Below are 23,276 nucleotides of genomic sequence, written 5' to 3' on the forward strand. Positions count from 1 at the left end.
AGACTCTTGGCACTCTTAGGTGAGCAGACTTAGTCAGCCTGTGTTGCCCTAACAGTTGCACCGGATGACCACAGTGGTTAATGAATGAACCAATAGGCCATTAGATGTGCCAGGTTTTGGCTGGACATGGCCCAATATTGATCTTCCAATACTCTGAGTCCAGAAAGTGTGACAGGCTGTTTTGTATGGCAGTGAAAGGGCTTACTATGCCCTTATGGCCTCAATACATACATGGATCAAATGTATTACTATCTAGTAGCAATACATTACATGTAGTAAAAGGATAGAGAGAAGGGTGGCCTACAGCCACCTGCTATGTGTCAGTCCAAGGACAATCATGATTGCCTTGCAGAGGCAATCTACCTAAAAAGGAAAGTATGGGGTCATATACGGACCCTTACAGGCAGCTAGGCCAGCAGGTGCAATGGGCTCATCTGCCTTGAGCAATGTCATTGTATTCCTTAATGGTTCCATCTCGCAGTATATCTAATTAGCCAGATCGAATATGAGATGGTGGCCACATGATAATGATTGTGGACAATGTAAGAATCTCACGTGATGAAGCATTAGGGTCTTAGAGGCTGTGCAGAAGCGCCGACATTCCTCGCAGAAAAATCAACAGGGACTTCAGTCTCTCCCATTCTCTCAAATGGCCAAAACCAAAAAGTCCCAAACCGCTGCGCCGAAAAGCACCATTTCTCCCGCAGCGTTGAAACGGAAAGCGGCAGATGACGGGGATCGAGCGAGCAAGAAGTCCAAGCCTGTGAACGGGTTGAAGGAGGGGAAACAGGCACTGGTGGGTTCGGACACGGACGAGGAGGATGGTGTGTGGGGCGGGTTTGGCGGGGATGAGGATCTGAAGATGCATAAGAAGTGAGTGGCAACGTGCTGGGTAGGACGAATCTCATGTGCGCAGGTCGCTGTTTGATGATAGTGAGGAGGAGGGGCAGGGGGAATATGACGAAGGTGGGGAAGCAGACGAATTTGACATCGATGGGTGTGTGCTGATTATCTTCCGCTTTGATCTACCTATTCACGTCTTATCTAGTGACGACAATTTTGAGCGACCCGAAGCGCAAGATATGGACTTCCTCTCCTCTGACGAAGAAGCCGATTCGCTCCCCACAAAACCGACCAAACCGACCAAAAAACCGCGCTTTGCCGCATCCTCCTCAGACGACGACGACGACGACGAGGAGGCAGAGGAGGAGCCCACAACCGCGCGTAATATCGAAGCTCGTTCCCGGGCGCTGGAGGCCAAGGCTATTGCTGAGAGGGCGGCCGACATGGCCGAAGCCGCCGCTGCTGGCGCGGGGGAGGAAACGATGTTCGCCCTTCCTAGTGCAGAGCAGCAGGAGGCCGAAGCGTCCGGATCTGCCCCTGTGGACGTAAACGAGCTCCAACTCCGTATGCGGGAATGCGTCAAGGTCCTTGGAGATTTTAAGAAGTTCGCTGCGCCCAACCGGTCAAGGAGCGAGTACGTCCAGCAGCTGCTGGCAGATATCGCCAGTTACTACGGGTACAACGCCTTTCTTGCTGAGAAGCTGTTCGACCTCTTCCCAGTGGCAGAGGCGATCGAGTTCTTCGAATCGAACGAGCTCCCTAGGCCAGTGACGATCCGGACCAACACCCTCCGTACGCGGAGGCGAGAGCTTGCCCAGGCGCTCATAAACCGCGGGGTGAACCTCGAGCCTATAGGGAAATGGAGCAAGGTAGGCTTACAGGTATTCGAGTCCTCCGTCCCGATCGGTGCCACGCCCGAGTACCTCGCAGGGCACTACATGCTCCAAGCTGCATCGAGTTTCCTTCCAGTGATAGCGCTGGACCCGCAGCCAGGCGAACGAGTGCTCGACATGGCTTCCGCCCCTGGGGGGAAGACGACGTACATCTCCGCCTTGATGCAGAACACCGGGGTGGTATTCGCAAACGACGCGAACAAGGAACGCACGAAGGGACTGACGGCGAACGTGCACAGACTGGGGTGCAGGAACGTCGTGGTGTGCAACTATGACGGGCGGGAGTTCCCCAAGGTTATGGGAGGGTTTGACCGGGTTTTGCTCGATGCGCCGTGTTCTGGCACGGGAGTGATTAGCAAGGACGCGAGTGTGAAGCAGAACAAGGTGCGTCTTCCCTTTCCCCCTTGTGCACGCTAATGCCCCCGCAGTCAGCAAGGGACTTTACCCTACTCTCCCACCTCCAGAAACAACTGATCCTATGCGCGATCGACTCCGTCACCCCCTCATCCAGCGCAACAGTAGTCTACTCGACCTGCTCCGTAACAGTAGACGAAAACGAGTCCGTCATCGCCTACGCGCTGCGTAAACGGCCCCACGTGCGGCTAGTAGACACCGGGCTCGAGTTCGGGCGAGAAGGGTTCAAGGCATTCCGGGGGAAGACGTTTGGGGAAGAGATGGGGAAGACGAGACGGTTTTACCCGCATGTGAATAACATGGATGGGTTTTTCGTTGCTAAGCTAAGGGTTGGCAAACCGGGGAAACGGGCTGAGCAGGCGCGGGAGGAGAGCGAGGATGAGCAGGGAGGGGATGTTGGACTGCCGCTGGAGAAGATGGCGTTTGACGACGAGGCTGATGCGGAGCTTATACGGGGTACGGTTTTCTCTTATCGACGTATGTTTGGGCAGCGCTGATATGCTAGCAGAGAGCAAACGCAAGTATCTCCTCAAGCACAAAGGGATCAAGTTGCGCCCCAAGGCAAAGGTGGATGCTGCCCTCTGCAAGACCAATGGGAAGGATGCAGAGTCTGACGAGGAGTGATAGCATTACGGGGATGTACAGTAGAGGGTATAATACAGTGGTGATAACGTGTTGTTCGTGTCCTGCCTGCGGCGCACAGACGAACAAGCAGAAAGTGAGAAAGGGAAAACGAGAAAAATAACCAAGTGGCCAGATCGGACCACTCAGTACAACCCCGACATCTAAGAGCCCAATTCAGGCGCCTAACCCACTGTCCGTCCAGTTAAGATCTACGTTGCATCGCATACCATCGCATCGCATTGTATTCATCAGGTGGCACGTACATAGCGGGTAGATAATACAACGGTATCATACCATGAGAGTGAATCTTGATCAAGTAAAAAAAGGAGAAACGAGAACAGAATATCGTAAGTCACAGCAGTCCAATACATGCGCGCCTGTCCCTTCCAAACCTGTCGCTGTCGTCCATGCCGTCATCCAGCGCGTCCTTGTTCATGTTTACCACTTGTACTCCGGCTCCTCCCTCCATCCCCTGCGCGTGCTCTCATTAGCGAAATATTGGTGAGTTACAAACAGACTCACCCTTCCTCCCTATCCGTCCCTCCACAGCAGACGGCTCCAAACACCCCAAACAGGCCAAGCCAAACAGCGACCATAGCGCCCAATACCATCCACACCCCGTTGCCAAACCCGAGTGCGACGGCGCCGCCTGTCGCGTCTGAAACTTTGGACCGAGCGATGATGACGAACACGAGGTCGACGACGAAGATCACTGTGGTGGTCGCGGTGGAGAGGAGGGCGACGGGGAGGAGACCACAGAGGTCGCACCATGATGCGTAAGGCCGGAGGAGGAGGAAGCTGAAGAGGCAAGTGAGGAGGGCTAGGGCTGCTGCGATAGGATGGAGGATGAGCGCGACTGTTACGCCTTTTTGGAGCAGTTGGGAGTCTTGCGCTGATGTGCCGCTGAGCTCGAGGATGCCGGATACGGTTGGGTCGAGTACGTAGCCGAGCTGGGGGGAAGAGCACTGGGGTGCGACAAGTTCGTCTGTCTGGCCTGCGACGCTGCGGGATGTTAGATACGGTAAGGGGAAGGAAGGGGGACGTACGTGAGAGTCGCATCACCTGCACACCAACCCCATACTCCAAAGTCTACTGATTCTGCTGCAGATCCTGTTGTTCCGAGTACTGAACCTGTTACATTCACAGTAGCAGTGAGGAGGAATATTTGTTTTATGATTGGTACTGAGAGAGCTACGAGGAGGAGGAGGATGAATGAAGAGAAGAAGAAGAAAGAAGGGAGAAGACGGAGGGCCATTGTGCGTTGAGGTGGGTGTATGCGGGGGTGTTGGGGGATAATAAGTCGCCGCCTGCGGTGTGAGGCGAGTGCGTGGATGTCGGGGGGATGTTATATGCGCTTCACTCGTTGCCGCCTCACCCCTCTTTCACTTCACACGACCTCACAGCAAATATCACCGCATTCCCTTACCCGTTGGAGCGCATCTCCCCACACACATTCCAGCCAATCACGCCACACTTCCGGATTCTCGGACCCTTTACTCTATTTCCGACTTTCCGCGCCTGTTTCTCGATCTGAAACATATAAAGTTCACAGCTTTCGGTATCCATCCAATTTGCAAAAAGCATAGCAATAATATACCAATATCTCCCCCTCGGCCATCTAAAAATATACGCAATAATCTGTTGCTCCTGCTACTTGTCCCCCTACTCTCAAATGAACCTGTGTCCAATTTCACCCCTCAAGGTTTCATCCTCCTGCGCAGCAAGCTTCTGCCCGCCGTCTGGTCTGGACCTGACCAAAGCAGGATCTCGATCCCACATACCTGATTACCTGAGCCCCGATACCAGGTTTTGCTCACAAACAGCGAATCGAATCGGGATTGTCATCGATCTCAAGCGCTCGTCAACTGACAATAATCCATATCCAACAAACATCATATCATCCTCTTTCATCTTGAACTCATATTTGTCACATCATCATCACCCCGACCGTCTCACGATATCATTACCAGCCGATCGATCACCGTCTCACCGTCTCATGTGTTGTCTGTCATGTTGTCCCTGTGTCACATCAGACACTTGTATCGATCAACCATCTGGACCAAATGTCTGATCCTGCACCTGTCCCGAGGTCACAGAAGCTGGACGAAGCTAGCACTAGGTTGTCTCGCCTACACGTGTTGGATACATCAGCTTCAGACTCTAAGCATCTTGTGTCCATCCGAAGAGCTCAATCCTTCAGTGAAAGAGCTTCCAATCCCCGGGAAGCAGTAATATCATCGGGCCCCGCCGGCTTTCGGCCCCTTCACTAGCACCCGTTTGATCGACCGTCTAGTCTCTCTCTTACACTAAGCATAGGGCACGCTGATGACGGACGGACAAGAACTGAACGAGGTTGATGACCGAAAGTTATCTTAGGCGCCGAGGACGATCGCCCTGGTCCTGGTCCTAAGTTTGACCCTCTCCGCCAGCCCAAGGGCCGGACCTGATCCTAACCCCTCCAAACCCGATGCCCCTAATCCCTCCGATGCCCCTAAGACTGTATGCCGCTTATCCCCTACTCCTGCAGCTTCTGGAGCGTCCAGCCTCGGTGCCGGTCCTGGGTTGCCCTCCAGCTCTGGCTCTGGTTCCAGCTCTAGTTCCGAGAACTTACGTTTCCTTGGGAGGGAGGTGGGTGTTGGCGGTTGGAGAGGGGCGCGCCTTTTGGGCGTTTGGGTGGGTTTGATTGCAGGAGTAACAGTGGGTCGAGCCCGGCGGCGGGTGCTACGCGTGTTGGGAGTGTTGGGAGTGGCGGGTGTGGCGGGTGTGTTGGGGGTGCTAGAGGCGATGGTGGACGATCCGGGTGATAGTGGCAGCTCCCCTGTGGCAATCCTGTTCCCCTCAGCGCCAGCCTCCAGCTCGCCCTCGCCCTCGCCCTCACCCCCACGCCCGCCCTGCTCCTCCCCATCCTTAAACATCCTCAAATCCCCCGCGAAGACCACTCCCTGGGCCCAGCCCGCCCACTCCCCCCACACGTCCCTCAACCCCTGTGCCACTCTCTCGTACCCCTTCCCCCCGCCCATCCCCTTACCCAGCTTAAGCCCATAATACCGTTTCGCGACGCGCAGGACGTGCGTGTCGACTGGGACTACCCCTGGCTGGTCGAGCGACATGAGCAGTGTGCAGTCTGCGACTTTTGGGCCTACGCCAGGTAGGGAGAGGAGGAACTCCCTAGCCTGGGGCAGGGGGAGGGTGCGGAGCTCAAGTAGCTTTGCTCGGCCCGGAGGAGAGGCGGAACATAGCGCTGATGCGGTGTGGGAGACGTATTTCGCTCGGTAGCCGAACCCTAGTGCCCGGAGTTGGGACTCGACCCCTTCCTTTGCGAGCACTTCCGGCGCTGGGAACGGTCTGTACTGGACGGTGCGGTCCTGGGAAGGGTGGGGCTCGTGTACCAAGATGAGTGAGAAATGTTCCGGAAGGGAATGGACCATGTTCGTTATCCTGGCTATGTGGTTGTTCTGGGAACAGAGGAAGGAGAGGAGACATTCCCATGGGTCTTGGCGGAGGATGCGGATGCCTTGGAGTTGTGGACGAAGGGCGAGGCGTGCGAAGTGGGGGTCGAGGGAGAAGGATGTGTAGAGAGAAGGAAGGTTTACTGAGAGTTGGAAGTAAGAATTGAGCCATGATTCTGTGGTTTCTGTGGGTGAGGAGGATGAAGTTGGGAATACGGTGCGGTAATATATGTGCGTGTTATCCTGTCTCAAGCATATGAGCCTGTCTGTGATGCACAATCGGTATTCGTGTGATTGTGGATGTGGTGGGCTGAGAGGGTATATGTGCCATAAGAATGATTGACCTGAAGTGAGTACAGTGTGTAAGTTGAGAAGTGAAATTGGGATTTGGAGTGAAGTGAATCCATTTGGTGGTGACATGGTTGTTCATGCGTGGGTTGCGGTGTTCATTGCCTCCGACTAAATGAATGGTTACGGCACTGCAATCATAACCTAGTGACTCCCACAACTAGCGCTAGACATTCCCCTCATCACTCTGACTCACAACACCCACTCTGCTATATATCCCACTCACCATCACCACCATCACCACCACCAACTCACCCCCACACACCACCACACACCACCACACACCACCACACATCACACACCACAATGGGTCAAGCAATATCCACTCCCTACACATGTCCACAATGTCGCGGTCCCTTCCCACAATCAAGCAAACACTGTCCATCCTGCGGTTACGCAAACCACATCTTCATCTCAGCAGCACGCTACGGTGTCCCTTCCCCATCCCGCTCATCCACAGAAAGGGCCGCAGCTCTCCAGGCCGCTCCTGCTGATTCTACCCCCTGCGCCTACTGCGCTTGGCCCATCAGGAAAGGCCAGATGTACTGTAATGAATGTGGGCACCCGCAGCCCGCGACAGAGGACCCGGCGTGGACACCGCGTACTCGGCAGCTCATGCTCCGCTCTCCTTCTGCCCGTTCACCCGCTCGCAGGGAACGCGACCTCGAACAGCTAGACGACCGGCGGGCAGCAGAAGTGCCTCATCCAATGGGCGTAGAAGCGCTCGTCACCCCCACAGGGCGCCCTACACGCAAGCTCGAAGCACTCAGTAACGCCCTCTTCACCCTCCTCACTTCTTCAAACTCGAACGCGCTCACCGGTTCCCATTCTAAGAAACAGCTCGTCGATATCCCCCGCTTAAACTACCTGGAACACAAACTTGGTCGCAGACCGGAATATATGCTTTCCTCCTTTGACCCCAGCGCTGTGCTAGCAGTGTACAAGAGCATGAACCTGGAGCACACCCTGGTGCCTTTTCCTCCTCCTGCGCAACAGCTAGACGCGCCATGTTTGACCAGGCTCGGGCTTATGCAGTACCTGCAGCATGGGATCCTGTTCGATCCACACGAAGCAGTCCGCGAGCTGCAGCAGCTTGTAGCCGACACCCCCGAGCTCCCCGCCCCACCAGCTTGGCTCGCCAATGCCCAGGTACGCGCTGGCACTCTCCAGCCTGGAGGGAAAGGCGCTTGGATCATAGAGGAGAACATGGCGCTCTCCAAGCCCCATCCGTTGGCGGAACAGAGGCAGGAGAAGGTGTTGATCGATCTGGAACAAATGGGCTTTCCGATACCTGGTGATCCTCCCACACCGAGGAGGCGCAGGCGCAGGCCTGAGGCACTCGCTGCGCCTCTCAATTCGGCGGCGGCGGGGGGGATGGGGGAAGAATTCCTCTCCCCGCATACGAACCCGTACCACGCCTTTCCCTGGGGGTCCTATCCCTCCCCTTACACACCCTACACGCCCTACGCCCACCTATATGCCCACCCCTACCAATCCCCGATGCCCTGGGCCGCCTACCCGCCTCACCCCTACTCACCGCAGAGGAGCCCATACAGGCTTTCCCCAGCCCTGCCACAGGATGTGTACCGGCCTCTGGCAGGAGGAGCAGGGGCAGGGGTGGGGGGGAGCCCGAGGGCGAGGGCGTTGGCTGCTGCGGCGGCGGCGGAGGAGGATTGGGACTATAGGGATTTTGAGGATATTCGATGAGCGTGCGGGGGTATGGAGCAGAAGTACTGGGTACGCTGGACGGTGTTAGGAGGTTGTGAGGGTGCTATGGTGTGTTGTTGAGAAGGTGAAGTCTTGAATGCCCTGGAAGGCTGCTTGGAGGTTGTGCCGGTTGGTTGTTCGTTGTTCGTTGTTCGTTGTTCGTTGTTCGTCGTTCGTTTCGTTTCTGCTCGTTTTGCGTTTTGCGCTCTCTGCGCGCTTTGCTCGTTTATCTTTTTGGGTTGAGAGGCTGTGATCTGATGCTGATGTGATTGTACGCCTATCGTGTACTTAAAGGAAAAGTAAGGAATAGAATTACTCGTTAGATGATGTGTGTACCGTGTGCGACACGCTTAGAATAGAGTACATATCACGTGGTCAACTTGAAGCAAATGTACACCGCGTCCCTTCGCTCTTCTCTCCCTCCCACTCCCACCATCTCCCGCTTGCCTATCTCCATCAACCCACACGAACGCCCAAGCATGCCCCCCCTCCCTCCCTCCCCCTCCGCCCAACTCCTAACCCTCCAACGACACCTCAGCTCCATCCGCACCCAGCTCCCCCGCCTGCTCTCCAGTCCCTCCCTCGCTCTCCAAGCCCAGTACACGAGTGAGCTGAGGGAAGATCTTGAGTTTGTTACACGGGGGGTTAGGGCGCTGGAGGTTGTGCTTGATGGGGAGGAGGGGGAGGGGAGGATGAGGGCCGAGCTGGGGAAGATGAGGGCCGAGCTGGACAGGTGTGTTTCTCCCTTTCCAACTTCTGCGTTGGGTTTTGGGTTTCGGGTTGAGCTGAGTGATCGGATAGGTTGAAGAAGGAGACCCGGGCCGCGGTACTCAAGAGCAAGAAGAACCTCGATAGCAGGAATAAGAGGCTCGAGCTCCTAGCCGGAGCACCGGAGGATCTCATCCAAGAAAAGTCCGGTACATCTCTCCGTGCTCGTTCCCTGCTGAGCAGACCACGCAGGTCAGACGACGCCCTAACCGACAAGTCTAACGAAGTCACCCTCGCATTACGCCGTACGACAGCGCTCATGCAGCAGGAAGTCGAGCGCTCTGTGCTCTCTACCCAACTCCTGGCCGAGTCCTCTCGCACCCTCCACTCAGCGTCAAATGCCTACTCCTCCCTCTCCGGCTTACTCGGCATTAGCAAAACCCTCATCACTGCGCTCGAACGTGCGGACTGGCTAGATCGCGCGCTGATCTTCGCAGCCCTGGCGGTGTTCCTCTTAGTGGTAGCGTTTATCTTTAAGCAGCGGGTGATCGATCGAGGCGTCAGGCTGGCGTTCTGGTGGGTCAGATGGCTCCCGAGCTTTGGAGACGAGGGCCTGGATATAGAGAGTGCTGCGGAGAGGAAGCAGAAGGTACGGGAGGTGCTGACGAGCGTGCTGACTACGACTAGTACGGCACTGGCGGCTGCGATGTCCATGTCCATGTCGATGGAGGGAGGGAAGGGCGCGAGCGTGAGAGTCGAGACTGTCACTGAGATCGTGACGGTCTCCAAGTTTGTGGATGTCGAGTCGACGGGTAATAGCCTGGAAGACGGCTCTGTGCTCCCATCGCCTACTCTGCGGACAGGCACGGCGCATGGAGTCAGCCCTACCGAGGCTCCAGAACCAGCTGCCCAGGAGTTCGCCTTCATCGTAGACTCCTTTCCTGACGAAGCTATGCCATTAGAAGACCCATACACGGCCGTACCACCCGCAGAGGCATCACCCCCCCGGCAGAGAGTAGAGTTGTAGCGCGTCATACAGTAATACATTAACGTGTAGCAAACTAAGACAGGAAGACGGCCGGGCTAAGAACTATGTACAAACCGTCCTTCAGAGCGCAGTCAGCATCGGCGCAGACTGTCCAGCAGGAAGCATCGGCTCCTCGACATGCGCTGCAAGTTCCTGGGCCAGCGTCTTCCCACCCAGTTGTTCCAGGTCTACGCCGAGCTCCTTTGCCCGATCACCCAGCTTCTCAGCTTGTTTGCGCAGGCTTTCCCTATCCCGTTCCAGACCGATCCGTTGTTCTTCCAGCGTGCGCCGTTCAGACTCGAGCAGCTCTTCCAGCTGCTCAAACCCGGTCATCTTGATCTCCAGCTTGGTTAGCTGCGCTTTGACGACACGAGTCACGAGCGATTGCATGACTGTGTCTTCGTGTGTTGCGAGGCTTGACGCGCGTGCCGCCGCAGCCTTGAGCGCCAGATCTGCGGCCCTGCGGACAGCAGATTGCGGCACACCTGGCTTGGGTTGCTCTGTGCCATTAACGGCAGGCGCTTCGGATTCCTCCGCGGGTTTGTCCACCTCAATGGTCTCTTCTTCGTTTGCAGCCTGCACGGGCGCGGGAGTACGCTCTTCTTCTTTCGTGACTTGCTCTGCATCTGCCATCTGATGATCCTCGGAGGCCTCGCCTTCTGCGGGCGCAGGCGTCTTTTCAGTAACGGCGGGTTCTGCGCCTTCCTCTGCGCCTTCCTTCGGTGGCTTCTTCAGGCTCTTCCTCAGCCCCTCGGTCAACTCCCCCAGTGCTGCGCCAGCAGCCTCCGCAGCGACTGGCGGGCTGACATTAGCAGCCAGGAATGCAACTACGCTCATGACAGGGTTATCGACCTTCTCGAAGGGGATGCGAGAGTACTTGAGCGGGCCAACGTCAGCTTCCGCCTCGATATACGGATCTTCGATCGGTAGTTGCAAGAACTTCTGAACACATTGTTCCCGAGTCCGGGTACCCACATGCTCAGAGATGGCAGCCCAATCATCATCGTGCATTTCGATGCCTTCGAGCAGTAGCAGGACTTCCTCGTCTGTCCATTCCTCTCCCGAAGCATGTGCGAACGGTGATTGTGTAATCCGCACAAAATCGCCAGAGTACATCGTGCTTGGGAAGCGGCCATCGAGATAGCAGGAAGGGCATAGCGAGAAATGTGGCACCTTGAGAGAATGGTACCGCTCCCGTGTGCAGTCCACGCCGCATGTGTCGCAAGCGTATGTAGGCTTGTTAACAGCCCCACCTGAACTGATCTCCTTCTCCAACTCTGCAGCGTCGGTGGCGGAAACCTCCTTCGCTCCCTTTACACCGGTCTGATAGATGGACTGGCGCAGTTCAAAATTGGCCGACGCCAGCTTGGCGGGTGTCTCAGGTGCACCGATTGCAGGTGTATGCGGCATGGCGGGAGCAACGTTAAGCTTTGGAGGTGCCGAGCCAGGATGAAGAGGTTGCAAGCCGCGTGGCGTGTCGAGAATTACACGGTAGTGACCTGTGAATGGGGGTGCCAATGATGCAGGTCGGGTCTCAGGGTCCACCTAGTCGCGTTTGAACATCCACTGGAGCTTGACACCAGAGAAGAGACACATACCTGGTAGTTGATCAAACCCCACTGGCTTAGGAATGCGTGAATGCGCCAGATGGCCCCGACATCTCCAGCCAAATTCCGACGACAAGCGGTAAAGGTGAGGTACTCCTGCGGACGTAACCGGAATGTGTTGATCATGAAGTCGCGGTATTCCTTGTACGTTGCGGGTGTCTTGCTTTTATTCTTACCATTGAAGAACTCGGGGAACGTTTTCCTCTCAATGGGGTTGATTTTGGACATGTCGAACCAAGCACTGTAGCTGGGGATGATGATCTCTTGCGTCTGCGCCGCCAGGTACTGTCGTGCTTGCTCCTCGAGTGCTTGACGCGTTTGCTCCAGCGCAGCAGCATCCTCTTCCTCTTGGGGTTCCTCTCCTTCGTCCATATCCTCATCACCATCTTTATTTTCTTGCTCTCCACCGCCCGTCATCGCAACGTCCGCTTCATCGGCGGGCTCTGCTTCTGAGGAGGGGTTGGCAACAATTCCTTGACTGCTCGGCCCTGCTTCCCCATATGTATCGGCCACGTTGGGGAGATTTGAAATATCCGTTGATGCGATCGGTTCGGCCTCGGTCTTCTTACCAGGTGCATTGGAGAGGTCGACCTGCGTGGCTCCTTGCGGCTGGTTGGGGAGCGTCACGCGTAGTCGTTTGGCATCCCCTCCTGGTGCAGGTGAAGCGGTACGCTTTGGATGTGGTGATGACATGCCGTCGATGATGCCAAAAGTAGATAGCTTTTTGGTTGGAGAGAACAATACAAAGCAGTAGGAAGAGGCACGACACAGTGAACTTGATAGGGTCGCGTTGAGGGTTTGAACGAAAGGCGCTTCCGGAGGCAAAGAAAGTGGTCTGCTTCCGTGTGGCCACAGCTTTGTTCCCGCGCCTTGCTTCTCAACGATCATTTCCGATCAGAATGGGTTGGTGTTTTAAGCGCTCGTCGCCGGGAATTGCCAGCTCATGACAGCCACAGCGCTTTCCTTATGGCTTCCACCCCCGCCAAAAGAAGCAAAAATACTACAAGGCGTCATTAACAAACTTGCGGACAAATACAATGCACCAAAGTTTCATCCTCACATCACCCTTTTGAACAAGGTGCCAGAGCACATGACGGTGGAAGAAATCCTTACCTGCATACGCTCCGTGGTCCCTCCGGAAGACCCGCTCCCCATCAAATTGTCGCGAGTCGAGAGCGGAGACTTTTTCTTTCAATGTGTCCTGGTATCCGTCGAGAAGTCGGAGTACATTATGACCCTCAATCGGGATATTCGGAAGGCGTTCGACTCCCATGATCATAGGAAGTTCTTCCCCCACTTGTCGCTTGTGTACGGTGACTACACCAAGGAGAAGAAGGAACGCATCGTTCAGGACATGTACGACGAAGGACTAGCCGATCAGAGGATGGATGGCGTCGAGATTGCAGGCGTGGAATCTTTCGAGATTACAGAAATATGGGTCGTCGACTGCAGCAAACCCATCGAGCAATGGGAGGTTTTGGCCAAAGAATCCATAATATCCTAGATATCAAATGTGTAAAATAGTTCGACTGCTTTACTGTACGCAAAGTGGGTGTGGAACGAGGGGTATACGTGACATGGGTAAAGCGATTATTCAAGATTAGGCAGCATAAGGGATGCCGTTTTGCATCTGAAGGGGAGAATAAGCAAGCGGACTCAAGGAAAATAATGCCCACGAACTTTTTGGAATCCATCATAGAATGTGCTCCGTACATTCTCGTGGGCGTTCTTGATGACACCCATCATGTATTCAGCAGCAGCCCGTTCAGTGAGCTGCAGTTGGAAACGATCGCGCAATCGCCTGATTGTTCCTTCGCCTTTGAAGCTGGGCAATCCTGTTCCGAGCATAAGAGCAACTGTGTCGATCAGTTGTTCAGCGTGAGGGCGGATCGCAAGGAATGCCTTGACAGTCAGGTTGACGAAAAGCTGGTAGCCCTGTGACTGGCGTCCGCCCATGACGACAACCATTTCGTGGTTCAACTTGAACGAATTCGGCTCGAATTTGACACCTCCTGGACGTAATCATTGGAAATAGTAAGTACAAAAGGCATAGATTGTATGATGCCACTTATCTATGTCGAAAAGGAATCCAAAATCTGCGGGGTATGTCAGAACATGACTTCAACCGTACTGTGAACAAGACTCGCCGACGTGCACAATGTGACCTTCGCCATCTATCATGATATTTCCATTGTGACGATCCTTGATCTGCAGAATATAGCAGGCTACTGAGTACGCTGCCATAGATTGGATGAACTTCAGCCGAGCCTCCTGGAACGCGATCGTGTCAGGATTCCCATATTTGCCGATGAAGAATGCATAAAGATCGTTGATTTTAGCGCGGCCCATTTCGTCTCGAGAAGTTGCATTTGGTACAACATCGATGACGCCCATCTGCAAGGATCAGAAGGATACAAACGGACTCCTAGCACAACTTACGCCGGGGCCAGTGGCGGTCACTCGATATGGGTATAGATAAAGCATGACTCCAACGCTCTCAAAGATGTTCTTGAACATAGCAATGATTTGCAATGCCAGCACATCTTGCCGGCAGTCGTCGCCGACTTTGAAGATCGCAGCCTGCCAAACATCGTATTCTTCCTTTCGTTGCAAGGGCTGCGCCTCATCTCCGAGAACGGAGTCAGGATCGACTATGCTTTCGATTTTCTCTTTCCGTACTTTGAAAGTCGCCATGAAGGGCGCCTAAGCATACAGCATTAGACAAACGCACCACATCTAAAGAAGTCCTAACCTTTGCGTGACTTTGCAGCGGCCGACCGGATTTCTTATCAATGTCCACCACTTTCCCGTCGGGATTGCTCGGAAGGTATACACCGACATCCACTTGGATCTGTGCCATCCACTCATCAATCTTGGCCTGGGAACGTCGTCAGAATGTGCCAAAGGCCACGCTCAAGGACACTACCTTTTTCTCCTGCTTTGGTCTCCTAATGTAAGGTTTGAGCTTGCCAGAGATAGAGGTCACTTCGTTGAAGAATTCAAACTCCCTATCGTAGAAATTTCGCGCTGGTCCAGACAGGGCCGCGACTATCATTTCTGTTATGCGATCCAGCATAGGCTTCATGGAATCCTCTTCTTCTCCGGCATCTCCCTTAAAGCAGTTCGCCTTCATATTCCAGATGATCTGATGACAGAACAGTTGGGAGATCTTTGTGGTCTCAAAGATGAATCTCTCTACGTAGCCTACCAAACAGATCAGAAGGTGCGAAAACAGAGTACAGGTATGACTCACCAAGTGCATCGTTGCGAAGTGCTTGTACTACTTGCGGGACGAAGAAAAAGGTAAGCTCGACAGGATGCTGCTGAAGTACCTGATGCGCGTATTGAATGAGGAGAGGATGGTTTTTGTACCGGGGCTGGAAGTACGTAATCGCTGTGACCGGGGGAACCATGTTCCACAAGAGCAGATACTGCGGATCCGTATCACCAGGAATGTGACAATGGAAAGAACAGAAATACGTACCTTCAGGCTTGCTCGGTTACCTGTCTGGAGCTGATCGCCAAGCATAAATTGCAAAGCTTCGGGAATATCGATGACCTCTTTCGGCTGGGCTCTGACTAGTCGCGATACCTCCGAATGAACCGATGCAACCTTGAATCGCTCGGCCATGTACACCGCAATAGCAGGATTGATCTTCCAAGCGGTGCGTACAGATTGAGACCATATTCCCTGGAATATATTAGGACTTGAAGAGCGCATTGGTCGAGAAACGTACATCCGTGAAAGATTTCTCAATAGTGGAAGGTTGATCTTGTTCCCGCTTAAGATCGTTTGTTGGATTGGCCCACACGATCAAACGAGCAATTTCATTCTCCACCAACAGTCGTAGGAGCTCGTTGCGATTCTTGTGCTGTGCCGCATATTCAGCCAAAGAAGCATGTCCAGGCATGCAGAAGCCTGGATGACTTGTGGAAAGGCTGGTGGTGAGATGATCGCCACGGATCCCGTCAGAATGAATCACTCGAGAGAATTCCTGCATAATCTTGGTATCTGCGTCGATCTGCACCCGGTCACCACCGAACGACCATCTAAGGAAGATATTCAATACGGCACTGGGGCCAGAGGGAGGTCATTCCTACTGGGGTCGTGCAGCAAACCAGGAGAATGCGGCTGCATACAATTCCTCGCGCATTTTCAGCTCGGTGTATGTGTCCATTCGGCTACTTTTCAGAACCTCGAAGCCAAACAACAGCATTGAAAACCGGACCTCTCGAGCCAGAGGATGCGTGCTGGGAATCATATTAGCGACGCTTATCAACTGATAAAGAAACGAACCTCAGTTGATGGGCACGCGTAGACCGCAATACAAGTCGAAGGAGAATAAGGATTAACCCAGCATGATGATAACGAACAGCCTGGAACCGACTGGTCAAAGCCCGCAGGAGGAGCGCGTGAGGTGTCAATAAGCGCTTTGCACTGGCTTGCTCATGATCCATCTCCGTACGGTTGGATGGGGTATATTGGATAGCGTGGTTGAATGGATCATCATAGCTGTGCAGACGGTCAGGACAAAGAACTACCAGAGCATGACATCACGTACTCTAGCACAGACGAGAAGATGCCTTGTTTATGATTGATAGTTCCGGTCCAAGCATTCGCAATTTCCAGAAGTAACATGATCTCGAGATCGGCACGCTCTGAGACGAGCCATGTCCAAGCATCGATACCAGCACTAATAGAAATAGGGTTGAAAGCCCTAAAGGGAAGTGTTACCAGGTAGTGTAGCAGGTCGAAATCGTTCTAGGGATAGGAATTCAGCTATGAGTTATACAAGTCGGTCTCACTTACCCCATCAACAGCAATTAGCACTGAAGTGCAGCGGAACAGCAACCGACGCATATCTTGTACCGTAAAGTTACTGGTCCTGTCTCCAATCTCCTGGATAGCCCGGGACATCTGCTGTTTCATGGCACGGATCTCCTCTGTAGACGCAGCAGCCGGTACACTCTTCTGCAACCTTTGGAGACCTAGAACTCTATTAGATTGAGATTAGCTCGATAGAGACGTAGCACTCACCCCCTTGGCCATATAACCGTAACCCCGCGCCCTCGCCTGCATAATGCTCTTTGGCAGCAAAATGACTGGTGAACACCTTCGCCCGATCCGGTTTCCAGTTCGACCAGGGACTCGCTATAGGCGCTATAACCATGGTCAGTGCCAAGCGTAGTTATATGAGATATCCACTGACCTATCTTCCGCTCTGAAGGACTCACGGCGCTAGCGAACTGCAGTGCGAGGGAGGCGCCAAGCTCGACATCAGTAGGCAAGACGACGGCATGATGATCCGCCAGATATTGCTTGGGTTCGTCAGTCAGGCGCATGAAGAAGCTTTTACACGGACGCACCTGCAACGTGACTTGTAACTCGATAGGCGCGCGGGCGTTCGCAAGTGAAAACCAATGGGCAGCATTCTTATGTACGAGCGCGAGGATCTCGTTCCTCGTTGCGTACGAATCAGTCAACTCGAGGGAGAACCCACATCTCTCAGAATGGAAATGGTAAGATGGCGAATACTAGACAAACGTCAATAAGGCCGGTATTTGCAAGATTCACACACCTCGGACAAGAACTCTTCTTCACACGCTTTCCGCAAGACGGTGAGAGTCTCCAGCAAGGCAAAGCAAAATGGTTGGTCGCACATCAAGGACGGAAATGCAATGATAAGCTTGTCGAGGTACTTGAACGCCAGCTCCCTAACTTTGGCAATTCGATGGCAGGATTCGTAAAGCAAGGAGCGAAGCTCAGAGGAGACTGTCTTGGCTAGGGAATGTTCCACGATCTGCCTGCTCAGCTCGACAAGGAAACCACGGATGACCTGTTCCTATGTAGCGCCTGCCCGAGCCGTGCTAATGTGTACATACCTTATCCGCAATCGCGTCCATACACGGCTTCAGAGCGCTATTGTTGACATCCTCGTTGACGAAGTATAGTGGCAGGGAGGAGGGAAGTACCGCGCGAGCTCGAAGCGTTTCCACATCGTGCATTGTGAGAAGGAAGATCACTTGCGGAGGTGAGAAAGCCTTCATGTCGTATGCTCGTGCGGGCAGATACTGGGCGAGGATGCTCCGATGCTCATTGACCGCCTACACAATTAATGATGTTCATGCGCACATACGGCGAACTCACAGTGACGACATAGTCTTTCCTCAAAACAACATCATACTCGAGTTCTCCGGAGACGAAGTCCGCCGCGCCCTCGGCAACTAAGTTCGGAGTCTGCTTAGCAATCCTCAAGAGTGCGGCACGCTGCCATTCGTTGATCTTTGGCGAGCTTTCTGTGAACCGGAACAGCACACAGATGTACCAAAAGTTGCGGAAGTAGCGCGTCAGGTCGGTGGTTGAAGGAATCTTACTGAGTATATCAGGCTGTGAGAGGAGGGCATCGATGGGGAGCACGAGAGCTGCGAGCTCGCTCACAACATCATGCGACTGGGAGACATCAGAGCAGAGTTAGAGAATAAGATCTAGAACGCACAGCAGTATGTTCCTTGCCCGACGAAACGCTCGTCTGGATCGCTACACCCTTATCGGCGAACAGGGTAAGCAGTTCTAGGAGATACGGCTCAAAGTACTCCGGTCTCTTACTGAGTTCTTGTGCGAGGCGAGTTTGAGCTGCCAGAACGGTGTTGTTGGAGAAGGAGGGATCCTCAGGGTTGGAGGACTTGTTGATCGCCGACAGTGCTTTGATGATATCTTCAAACGTCTTACTAGGTGCTCGGAGGGCGAGGTCGACGAGACTATAAACGATAGACGCTTCTACGGCGGCCTCGGCAGACCGAAGTCGTTGAAGGAGCATGGATACCGTGAGCTTGACCACCTCAGGACGGTTGAACTCGAGAGCGAGATGCGTGACGACCGAAATAATGCTGATGGCAACGAGACGCTTCTGATCTTGCGAGTAGTTATTGAGTCCCATCGTTGTGGAATAGCCGCTTCCCTCCGGTCCGCGCAGGTAGGGAAATGTACTCCCGGGAATGTGCGAGAGAGAGGCGGCCTCGAACATCGCTGAGGAATGGTCGCGCGCCGTGGCGGAGATATAGTTGAGGAGAGAGTACATTGAGGACATGATCAGGTCCTCCCCTGACGCTTTCTGTATGCAGATTGCTAGGCACTTGGCAGCGGCCGTCAGAGGTGCAGGCGCGTTCATATCTGCCACGAACTCGCACTCGAATATGTGAAGAGGAAGAACCACAAAGCGTCGTAGATGTGAGACCATAGCGACGGCGACCTCCTCAAAGCTGCAGAGTGCGTGAGTATACAGTCAAAAGGCGAGATAGGTACTCACTTCTGAGCCAAAAGCGCGGTACAAGCCAAAGCTGCCTCCTGGACGAGCGCGTCATACACAGGTGCGTTGTCACTCAGCATCACCTTAAGCCCAGTGAGAGGTGACGAATCCAAATCCTGCAACGCAACCGAGCACAGGGCAGTCAGTTTCTGAGCATATATCAGTACAGTCTCAGCTTTAAGGGCAAGACGTACCAAACTCTCAGCCATCACCTCTCGGACATAGGCGTCTCCCTCCATTCCCTCGAGTTCCTTGATTTGGGCAAGCATTTCTGATACCCACTTATTCGCCTCCACTCCGGTGTTCTTGAGCCCTTCCTTATCCTCCGCGGTCAAGTCTCCAGAGACGTCCAGCTTCTGTTCCAGCAAAGCTGTCCACGCCAGTGTGCTGGCTTCGGCATCCACAGGTGGCTTAGGAACAAAGTTCTCCTCTCCGGGGGTGTGGAGTGCTTGCGCCAAAGTCGTCCACTGCATCTCCGCCACGCAACAGGCGATGAAGTAGCCTGTCAGCGGTCGACCGGCAGCGACGTACCGCGTAAGGAGCGACTGCTTGTACATTCCTTCTCTCGGGTCCTGCATCGCCTGGTCACGGGGAAAGAACTTGCGGGTGGGAGATTCGAGCATCAACCCATTCGGGGCCTCGCCGTTTGCTGAACGCGGGGTGTACTCGTCGTCCGACATGTCCGCCTCGATCGCATTGACGAGGATGTCGTTGAGTTTCTCTACGAGCTCAGCAGATAAAAGCTGCGAGAGGAGCGAGGTGAGTGCACGCCATTGGGCGACAGACCAGGGGAAAGGGACTGAAACGAGCGCTCGATACAGGCCGTGAAAGGAGGGGAGCGTCTGGGTGACGACCTGCTGTGGTGGAGCGGTGCTGAGTTGCTGGAGGATTTTGCTCAGGAACTGGAAAACCGCGCAAAGGCAGTCGGAGACGAGCCGTTGGTGGAAAGAGCCGAGGCGGAGGAGGGAGGAAACGGTAGTGAATACCAGCTGGTCTGGAAGAGCCCATTCTACTCCTAGGTAAGTCAGGTATACTTGACAGAGATGATTAGATGCGCACCAGTCCATGCTAGGCTAGGCTCAAAATCGATGTATGGCACATCTCGCAGGAGCTCGACAAGTACCGTGAGGGTTCTGTCGATGTGCTCATCGGGGACACTGGGTGCGAGCTCCCCGAAAGCGATATTGCAGTGTACTTTGCTCGCAGGCTGTTCCTAGTCAGCACTGGTTCATGGCTTTGAAGGAGGACATACCATAGGTACTCGCATGTCATCCTGCAGTCCCTCGCCCTCCGGTACAGCACGGGTCTCGACACGCTCCGCGAGCACACGGATGCTCGCATCGACTTGTTGGGTATCAGCGTCTGGGGAGCGGGAAGTAGAAGCGACATTCTTGGCGAGGTCGGAGAGAATGCATTGATGAAGGTTGAGTTCGAGGCTAAGGAGGGTCAGTGATACCTGGTGTTCGGTGTTAGAGGATATGCCCACCTGTCCATGTAGCAGATTCGTTTGGGGGGAGATGGGGAAAGGAACGGTCGTGGTTGATGGAGGAAGAGGGGGAGTAGAAGTTGAAGTGCAAGAGAGCGTAGTATTTAAGAGGTTTCCAGGGAATCAAATCCTCGAACGAGACAGTAAATAGTCGATCGAGAGTGAAAGACAACGACGACACGGTCTAGGTGAGACTGCGCGCTTGCAGAGAAAGGCGCCGACCCTGATGTCTTCGCGTGCTGACGTCACGGAGTCTTTTCAAACAACGTGTCAGTTTGTCCGACTCCGACCTGCTCCCTTCACTTTGCCTTTTGGGATCCCAGCAACGCGTCGATTCCAATCTGAACTTCATATTAAACAAACACACTCAAATTCGCCGGAGCCGGGGGGGAGACCGGAGCCGGCGTCGGATAAACTGACATGTGAACGGTCCCGTGACGACCCAATCTTAGTGTCAGTCTTGGATCGTGTAGTTGTCTCTTGCAATCGATCGATTCTGGGATGTTTACTGTCTTGTCCAAGTATTTGGTGCATTTATGATCAGCTATGAAACGGCTCTCGATTAGCTTTCAACTTCTACGCTTCTCCCCCAAACCATCAACCTCCTCGTTTACTGCTTTCTTTGACACTCGTATTCGCATCTTCTCGTAACGAGTAGCGCGACACTCGGCCTTCTCAGCTTCGGGCTCATTTTACATTATCGCATCCTCTTCGATCTTACCAAGAAAGTTCGCTGCAGAATGATCAACGGCGATCTACGGTGCGCCCCTGATCTTCGAGCACGAAGCGAGCTGATTGAAGCAGTCGTTCAACCCAGGACACCCTCATGTCGGATTCGGATAACTAGAACAAAGTCATCCTAACGAGAACAACCACAAGATGCTCCTTCTGCTCGTCGAGCTCCCACATGTGTAATCTAGCACACCGGTGAGTTGTAGAACGATGTTCCTCACCGAAGCCAACCGCTCATTCTCGAACAGAAACGTGCTCACCACCACCCTTATGTATGCATCCCAGACCATCACATCCATCGCCTCTACAGACGACCCCCACTTCCAAGACCTCGATGCCGACATCTGCCTCGTCCAGCTCCAGCGGCTCAGGCACCGTCTTGCTCAACGGCACTCCCACGACGCTTTCTACTGACCGCGGGGCTGCGCCTAGTCCGTTCCAGACAAACTGGCCTTGACCATCGTCTCCCCTGCTCCTGGCATTCGCTTCTTTCACCCGAGACTCGTCTCCGACTGCCTTTTCGTCGTTTTCAAGTTCGTAGTCATGAACCACCTGGATGTCGTCACCCCGGCTCTGCCCTCCTCGCGTGTCCCAGCACGCATGCGCCTCCGTCTCCCTGCCTTGACTATCACCGAGATCTTGGACCATACGCAGTATAATCGACCAACCGCTTAACCTGCTCGTTTGATCTGTAATTGACCCTCCGCTCAATGCTCCCTCGGCTGCCACCAAGTCTCCAGCAACAATTGATATGCCTTCGGTAACTGTAGAACGATCTTCCTCACCGAAGCCAACCGCTGATTCTCGAACAGAAAGGTTGCTCACCACCACGATTATGTATGCAACCCGGACGATTATATCCATCGCCTCTACATACGACCCTCACTTCCATGACCTCGATGCTGACGTCTGCCTCGTCCAGCTCCAGCGGCTCAGGCACCGTCTTGCTCAACGGCACTCCCACGACGCTTTCTACTGACCATGGCGCAACGCCTAACCCAAGTCCGGTCCAGACAAACTGGACGTGACCATCGTCTACCCTGCTCTTGGAATTCGCTTCTTTCATCGGAGACTCGTCTCCGACTGTCTTTTCGCGGTTTGCAAGTTCGTAGTCATGAACCACCTGGAGGCCGTCACCCCGGCTCTGCCCTCCTTGCGTGTGTCCCAGCACGCATGCGCCTCCGTCTCCCTGCCTTAACTATCACCGAGATCTGGAACCATACGCAGTACATCACGGGATCGACCAACCACTCAACCTGCTCGTTCCATCTATATTTAACCCTCCCCTCGATGCTGCCTCGGCTGCCACCAAGTCTCCAACAACAATTGATATGCCAATCCTCGATGCGTCAACTGGGAAAGTGGTGGACACCAGCTTAACAGACGGCCAGAATCTCATGTCCTCAATCCTCGCGCCCCCACCCCAGGCTCCGCACAGCAGTCGCGGATCCAAGAAATTCATGCACGATAGCTCTACTGGCGTTGTCGAAACCGCGTTTGACACAACCATCGAGCAGAACGCGCATGGCACCCTTATTGGCATCCACCTCACAAATCCACGCGCCTACCCACTCTCTCGCCCTTCCACATGCTCAACCAATACGAGCTCCAAAACCTGTATGACCACCACACACGCTAGCTTCATCTCCCTCTCCAGCAGTGCTTCGGCCCAGATGGGTCAAGTATGCGTAGAAAGGGGCCGTCTGATTATCGGACGATGATGTAGACTATGCGAGCTCGGCCTAGAGGCGCGCTGGTCTCCAACCCGAGACAGCGGAACAAACACAGGGCGCTGGCTCTCTGGCGCGACAAACAAATGGGGCGGGAATAACAATTCAGACCCCAAGTGCCGACGTCACATATGCGCCATCCGCTCACTCCGCTTCCCCAACCTGGGGAGTATTAGACCCGTCATACTACGCATTTTTGCGTACTGCCCCGTTCGTCGACTGACGTCCGTCTATCACGGAACCAGGGGGACCGAGGAACATCACAAGCGTGAAGAACCCGAAGAGCGTTCAAGGTGGGAAGGGAAGTGAGGCGATGGGAACGTTGAAAAGGGCATACCAACATAAAAGAAGCGCCTGGAGAACTTTCACCCCGAGGATGGCCCGGGCTATCGTAACAGCAT

The 23,276-nt window shown here is 54.2% G+C and overlaps 9 protein-coding genes across 9 annotated transcripts; 5 read left to right on the forward strand and 4 right to left on the reverse strand.

Annotated features, from left to right (window-relative positions):
* Positions 1-661: 661 nt before the first annotated feature.
* Positions 662-2,774, forward strand: DACRYDRAFT_92723 (NOL1/NOP2/sun family RNA met; the record flags this gene model as incomplete). The annotated part of the gene is made up of 5 exons (XM_040777102.1): positions 662-873; positions 917-997; positions 1,049-2,120; positions 2,165-2,606; positions 2,659-2,774. The coding sequence occupies exons 1-5, from the start codon at positions 863-865 to the stop codon at positions 2,772-2,774; spliced, it is 1,722 nt and encodes a 573-aa protein (XP_040632266.1). The 5' UTR covers positions 662-862.
* Positions 2,775-2,789: 15 nt separating this feature from the next.
* DACRYDRAFT_19897 (uncharacterized protein) lies at positions 2,790-4,034 on the reverse strand. The gene is given in 4 exon segments (XM_040771709.1): positions 2,790-2,862; positions 2,880-3,246; positions 3,297-3,776; positions 3,821-4,034. 3 exon segments carry the CDS (start codon positions 4,027-4,029, stop codon positions 3,213-3,215), a joined length of 723 nt encoding a protein of 240 aa, XP_040632267.1. The 5' UTR covers positions 4,030-4,034; the 3' UTR covers positions 2,790-2,862; positions 2,880-3,212.
* Positions 4,035-5,710: 1,676 nt separating this feature from the next.
* On the reverse strand, positions 5,711-6,643 carry DACRYDRAFT_45710 (DNA glycosylase; the record flags this gene model as incomplete). The annotated part of the gene is made up of 1 exon (XM_040774661.1): positions 5,711-6,643. A coding segment is annotated over one exon (933 nt), but the record flags the coding sequence as incomplete, so codon positions are not given.
* A 186-nt stretch (positions 6,644-6,829) lies between these two features.
* DACRYDRAFT_113516 (uncharacterized protein) lies at positions 6,830-8,578 on the forward strand. Its single transcript, XM_040769641.1, has one exon. It carries the CDS (start codon positions 6,878-6,880, stop codon positions 8,276-8,278), a length of 1,401 nt encoding a protein of 466 aa, XP_040632269.1. The 5' UTR covers positions 6,830-6,877; the 3' UTR covers positions 8,279-8,578.
* An 89-nt stretch (positions 8,579-8,667) lies between these two features.
* On the forward strand, positions 8,668-10,013 carry DACRYDRAFT_103863 (Sec20-domain-containing protein; the record flags this gene model as incomplete). The annotated part of the gene is made up of 2 exons (XM_040767828.1): positions 8,668-9,011; positions 9,080-10,013. 2 exons carry the CDS (start codon positions 8,668-8,670, stop codon positions 10,011-10,013), a joined length of 1,278 nt encoding a protein of 425 aa, XP_040632270.1.
* DACRYDRAFT_19898 (SWIRM-domain-containing protein) lies at positions 10,013-12,395 on the reverse strand. The gene is made up of 2 exons (XM_040771710.1): positions 11,612-12,395; positions 10,013-11,558 (listed from the first exon to the last, which is right to left on the reverse strand). The coding sequence occupies exons 1-2, from the start codon at positions 12,311-12,313 to the stop codon at positions 10,095-10,097; spliced, it is 2,166 nt and encodes a 721-aa protein (XP_040632271.1). The 5' UTR covers positions 12,314-12,395; the 3' UTR covers positions 10,013-10,094.
* Positions 12,396-12,563: 168 nt separating this feature from the next.
* DACRYDRAFT_46893 (LigT-like protein) lies at positions 12,564-13,124 on the forward strand (the record flags this gene model as incomplete). The annotated part of the gene is made up of 1 exon (XM_040774729.1): positions 12,564-13,124. The coding sequence occupies one exon, from the start codon at positions 12,564-12,566 to the stop codon at positions 13,122-13,124; it is 561 nt and encodes a 186-aa protein (XP_040632272.1).
* Positions 13,125-13,220: 96 nt separating this feature from the next.
* On the reverse strand, positions 13,221-20,194 carry DACRYDRAFT_86468 (atypical/PIKK/PI4K protein kinase; the record flags this gene model as incomplete). The annotated part of the gene is made up of 26 exons (XM_040776775.1): positions 13,221-13,250; positions 13,301-13,632; positions 13,689-13,692; positions 13,772-14,014; positions 14,060-14,323; positions 14,460-14,498; positions 14,547-14,824; positions 14,874-15,051; positions 15,105-15,311; positions 15,358-15,670; positions 15,722-15,892; positions 15,918-16,078; positions 16,179-16,382; positions 16,431-16,609; positions 16,659-16,781; positions 16,831-16,939; positions 16,988-17,155; positions 17,200-17,457; positions 17,504-17,725; positions 17,769-18,071; positions 18,121-18,880; positions 18,928-19,076; positions 19,122-19,491; positions 19,594-19,829; positions 19,967-20,134; positions 20,180-20,194. The coding sequence occupies 26 exons, from the start codon at positions 20,192-20,194 to the stop codon at positions 13,221-13,223; spliced, it is 5,484 nt and encodes a 1,827-aa protein (XP_040632273.1).
* A 2,065-nt stretch (positions 20,195-22,259) lies between these two features.
* DACRYDRAFT_103867 (uncharacterized protein) lies at positions 22,260-23,098 on the forward strand (the record flags this gene model as incomplete). The annotated part of the gene is made up of 3 exons (XM_040767829.1): positions 22,260-22,302; positions 22,373-22,827; positions 22,892-23,098. The coding sequence occupies 3 exons, from the start codon at positions 22,260-22,262 to the stop codon at positions 23,096-23,098; spliced, it is 705 nt and encodes a 234-aa protein (XP_040632274.1).
* Positions 23,099-23,276: the final 178 nt, after the last annotated feature.

The sequence above is a fragment of the Dacryopinax primogenitus genome, assembly GCF_000292625.1.
Source record: "Dacryopinax primogenitus strain DJM-731 SS1 chromosome Unknown DACRYscaffold_2, whole genome shotgun sequence".
Classification (NCBI taxonomy): domain Eukaryota; kingdom Fungi; phylum Basidiomycota; class Dacrymycetes; order Dacrymycetales; family Dacrymycetaceae; genus Dacryopinax; species Dacryopinax primogenitus.

Bases quoted from the DNA above. Each gene is read 5' to 3' on its own strand.
- DACRYDRAFT_19898 (XM_040771710.1), bottom strand. From the start codon at position 12,313: ATGTCATCACCACATCCAAAGCGTACCGCTTCACCTGCACCAGGAGGG. The intron at 11,559-11,611 runs GTATGTGTCTCT...AAACGCGACTAG, and splicing joins GGGGTTTGATCAACTACCAG to GTGGACCCTGAGACCCGACC.
- DACRYDRAFT_19897 (XM_040771709.1), bottom strand. From the start codon at position 4,029: ATGGCCCTCCGTCTTCTCCCTTCTTTCTTCTTCTTCTCTTCATTCATC. The intron at 3,777-3,820 runs GTACGTCCCCCT...AACATCCCGCAG, and splicing joins GCAGGTGATGCGACTCTCAC to CGTCGCAGGCCAGACAGACG. The intron at 3,247-3,296 runs GTGAGTCTGTTT...GAGCACGCGCAG, and splicing joins GGGACGGATAGGGAGGAAGG to GGGATGGAGGGAGGAGCCGG.
- DACRYDRAFT_113516 (XM_040769641.1), top strand. From the start codon at position 6,878: ATGGGTCAAGCAATATCCACTCCCTACACATGTCCACAATGTCGCGGT.